Source organism: Sebastes fasciatus, chromosome 20, assembly GCF_043250625.1.
Source record: "Sebastes fasciatus isolate fSebFas1 chromosome 20, fSebFas1.pri, whole genome shotgun sequence".
NCBI classification, from domain to species: domain Eukaryota; kingdom Metazoa; phylum Chordata; class Actinopteri; order Perciformes; family Sebastidae; genus Sebastes; species Sebastes fasciatus.
Window position 1 is genome coordinate 3232862 of NC_133814.1, and position 4072 is coordinate 3236933.

The 4072-nt window shown below is 42.3% G+C and overlaps 1 protein-coding gene across 5 annotated transcripts; it reads right to left on the reverse strand.

Moving 5' to 3' along the window:
* Positions 1-730: 730 nt before the first annotated feature.
* On the reverse strand, positions 731-2822 carry LOC141758706 (uncharacterized). Of its 5 annotated transcripts, none has more exons than XR_012591927.1 (3): positions 1691-2822; positions 1601-1639; positions 731-1537 (listed from the first exon to the last, which is right to left on the reverse strand). XR_012591927.1 is itself a non-coding variant. In XM_074620332.1 (2 exons), the coding sequence occupies exon 1, from the start codon at positions 2795-2797 to the stop codon at positions 1730-1732; it is 1068 nt and encodes a 355-aa protein (XP_074476433.1). In that variant the 5' UTR covers positions 2798-2822; the 3' UTR covers positions 731-1639; positions 1691-1729. The 5 variants fall into 5 exon arrangements, 1 of the variants encoding a protein (XP_074476433.1); XR_012591929.1 differs by having other exon boundaries at positions 731-1567; XR_012591931.1 differs by lacking the exon at positions 1601-1639 and having other exon boundaries at positions 1679-2822.
* Between the last annotated feature and the right edge of the window lie 1250 nt (positions 2823-4072).

A 4072-nucleotide genomic window follows, 5' to 3' on the forward strand; every position in this document is an offset into this window, starting at 1 on the left:
CGATGGATAATGCAGGGCAGAACTGCTGAAGCCTTTGACAGACAAACGCTGTGTTAGGACACAACATGTAGAAGATATTATAGGAAGCATCAGCACAGGAAGAATAATTAAACAACTTCACAGTAATGACAAGGTGAACACAAAATGCTGCATCATCTTTTCTGTAGGTTGAACCCTCGGTGAGGATTGAAGCTTTAACGTTGGTGTCTGTTGCTGTCTGTCTGTCCAGGGATTTAGGTAATAACTTTACGGGGAAAAAAGTTGTAATATGAGAATAAAGTCAGAAGTTTAAGAGAAAGAAAAGTCATAATATTATGAGAATAAAGTCATTACTTTACAAGAAAAAAGTCATAATATTATGAGAATAAAATCATAACTTTATGAGAAAATAAGTTGTAATATTATGAGAATAAAGTCAGAAGTTTACAAGAAAAAAGTCGTAATATTATGAGTATAAAATCATAACTTTACGAGAAAATAAGTTGTAATATTATGAGAATAAAGTCAGAAGTTTACAAAAAAAAGTCGTAATATTATGAGTATAAAATCATAACTTTACGAGAAAATAAGTTGTAATATTATGAGAATAAAATCATAACTTTACGAGAAAATAAGTTGTAATATTATGAGAATAAAGTCAGAAGTTTACAAAAAAAAGTCGTAATATTATGAGAATAAAATCAGAAGTTTATGAGAGAAAAAGTCGTAATATGATGAGAATTTCTTACAATTATGATACTCAGTTTTCCTTATTTAATTTTACAGATTCAGTTCATTTTTGTTATTTTATTTATTTATTTATTATTTTTTTTCAGAATGTGTTTTCTGAATACCTCTCACTCATTATGAACATTCACAGCTCACATTAGGTGAGAGGTCATGATGCATGTTTTTGGACAGTCGGAGGAAACCAGAACACCTGGAGGAAAACCCCTGTTGACACGGAGAGAACATGGAAACTCTACACCTCATATCACATGAGGTGACGGTGCAACACTTCATATCGCATGAGGTGACGGTGCAACACTTCATATAGCATGAGGTGACGGTGCTACACCTCATATAGCATGAGGTGACGGTTATACACCTTATATCGCACGAGGTGACGGTTATAAACCTCAAATCGCACGAGGTGACGGTTATACACCTCATATCGCAGGAGGTGACGGTTATACACCTCATATCGCACGAGGTGACGGTGCTACACCTCATATCGCACGAGGTGACGGTTATAAACCTCAAATCGCACGAGGTGACGGTTATACACCTCATATCGCAGGAGGTGACGGTTATACACCTCATATCGCACGAGGTGACGGTGCTACACCTCATATCGCACGAGGTGACGGTGCTACACCTCATATCGCACGAGGTGACGGTGCTACACCTCATATCGCACGAGGTGACGGTTATATACCTCATATCGCATGAGGTGACGGTGCTACACCTCATATCGCACGAGGTGGCGGTTATACACCCTATATCGCAGGAGGTGACGGTTATACACCTCATATCGCACGAGGTGACGGTTATACACCTCATATTGCACAAGGTGACGGTGCTACACCTCATATCGCATGAGGTGACGACAGTGCTACACCTCATATCGCATGAGGTGACGGTGGTGACGGTGCTACACCTCATATCGCACAAGGTGACGATGGTGACGGTGCTACACCTCACATCGCACGAGGTGACGGTGCTACACCTCAAATCGCACGAGGTGACACTATGCATTTGTGAAGTATCTATAGGCCACTAGTCCCACGATGGCGATGCCAGCACACCAAGTTACATTTAGTAGAACGCCAGCACCGATTTTCCGCCAACTTGAGGTCTGATCCTCAGCAGCTGGAGCCTCTGAGCAGTTCTCATGTGTCTGATCCTCAGGTCTAGTCTTCAACGAGCTCTTTTTGCGGTTGACCTCAGGCGAGGTTGGGGTAGAACTACTGTTTCTGTAGTCTGTCAGCTGAGATTTCCTGCGGGGAGCTGTCTGCGAGTGAGTGGTCATCCAGCCTTCTGTGACCACGATATTTGCCGGTCCTTTCCCTGTCAGAGATTCAGGCGAGGTTGGGGTAGAACTACTGTTTCTGTAGTCTGTCAGCTGAGATTTCCTGCGGGGAGCTGTCTGCGAGTGAGCGGTCATCCGGCGTTCTCTGCTCACGTTATCTGCAGGGCGTTGCTCTGTCAGAGATTCATGCGAGGTTGGGTTAGATCTCCTGTTTCTGTGGTCTGTCCGGTGCGATTTCCTGCGGCAAGATGTCTGCGAGTGAGCGGTCATCCGGCGTTCTCTGCTCACGTTATCTGCAGGGCGTTGCTCTGTCAGAGATTCATGCGAGGTTGGGTTAGATCTCCTGTTTCTGTGGTCTGTCCGGTGCGATTTCCTGCGGCAAGATGTCTGCGAGTGAGCGGTCATCCGGCGTTCTCTGCTCACGTTATCTGCAGGGCGTTGCTCTGTCAGAGATTCATGCGAGGTTGGGTTAGATCTCCTGTTTCTGTGGTCTGTCCGGTGCGATTTCCTGCGGCAAGATGTCAGCGAGTGAGCGGTCATCCGGCGTTCTCTGCACACGATATCTGAGTACGCTTGAGGTTTTTTCAAGGGAGGACTTAGTAACCCCTTTGCCGCATTGATGGGAGCATTCAGGAGCCCCTTTGCCACATTGATGGGAGCACTCAGAAACCCCTTTGTCACATTGACGGAACGTGTTGCTGCCATCTCTGTGTTGTCTTCGCTGTCTTCGCTGCGTATCATTAATCTGTTCTGAACTCTGACGCGTTTGTAAACTTGCTCCATCATCCGTCTCAGTAATCTTCTGCTCTAATGCCTCAGTAAACCCCTTTATGCCCCTATAGGTAAGATTTCTCTGAACCGATGGCTTTGATGGCTTTGTGACATCATTCGGAATTTGGCTTTGTGACATCATGATTAAAGGCAGCAGGTGCAGCCTGCCTTTCAATAAGCCTTGCATGTGATGTCACATCATGACATCATGACATTCTATGCACAGATGTTCCATGCGCCACAGAATGTCTCCAGAGGGCAGCAGCTGTGTAACATTGATGTGAAAAACCTGAGCCTCCCTCCACCTCCTCCTCCATCTCCATATACTGTATATAAATTATATATATATAAATATTGTATTTATATATATATGTATATATATATATATATACATATATATATAAATATTTTATTTTAATATATATATCACTTTCAGCACTTTCAACACATTTGGAGTTTTTAAAAAAAATTGTCTGCTTTTATTAATTTTTGCCTTCAATTTTTCATCTCCAAAGGAGACGGACTCTCAAACTTAAGATCTTTCATATCATTCCATTCTGAAAAAGAGAAAACATGCTTGATCAATAAAGTGCTTTTTTAGTAAAACTCAGGTATTGATTAATTCATGATTTTTATTGATCTATGTTGCCCAACTTGTCACAGTATTGTTTGTGAGAATAATTAATTATTAAATAGTATTAAAGACAGCTATTCTCAACCACTGGTGGGCCTCAGAGAGCCACCTAGTGGGTTGCGAAGGTGCTGCCAAATGGTTAAATTAACCGCTATTCTGTATTTTTCAGAGGTTGTAGCGTGCTCACTTTAAGATACTGGCATCATATGAAACTAGAAAAACCTGATGAATCCATCGGTACCAACCATGTCATACTAGCTTGTCGGGAAGGAGGCTAAATAACGCTCCAAAATTACGCTACATTTTGGTGAGAAAAAACTATCATGGCCATTTTCAAAGGGGTCCCCTTGACCTCTGACCTCCAGATATGTGAATGAAAATGGGTTCTATGGGTACCCACGAGTCTACCCTTTACAGACATATATGTTACAGATGCAGTGACACAAAATCAAGCAATTTTTGAAACCAGTAAAAGTGTGTGGTGAGGAAATTCGACCCTGAATACGTTTGCGGGTTACACTTGTCAATGGCATCTTTTTTAAATTTGAACTGAAATTCATCGACTTCAACGTGCACAAATAATCACATAGTTGGTTTGGGTCTTCACAGAGCCGATGGATAATGCAGGGCAGAACTGCTGAAGCCTTTGACAGACA

Excerpts from the sequence above, each read along its gene's own strand:
- LOC141758706 (XM_074620332.1), bottom strand. The coding sequence starts at position 2,797 with ATGATGGAGCAAGTTTACAAACGCGTCAGAGTTCAGAACAGATTAATG.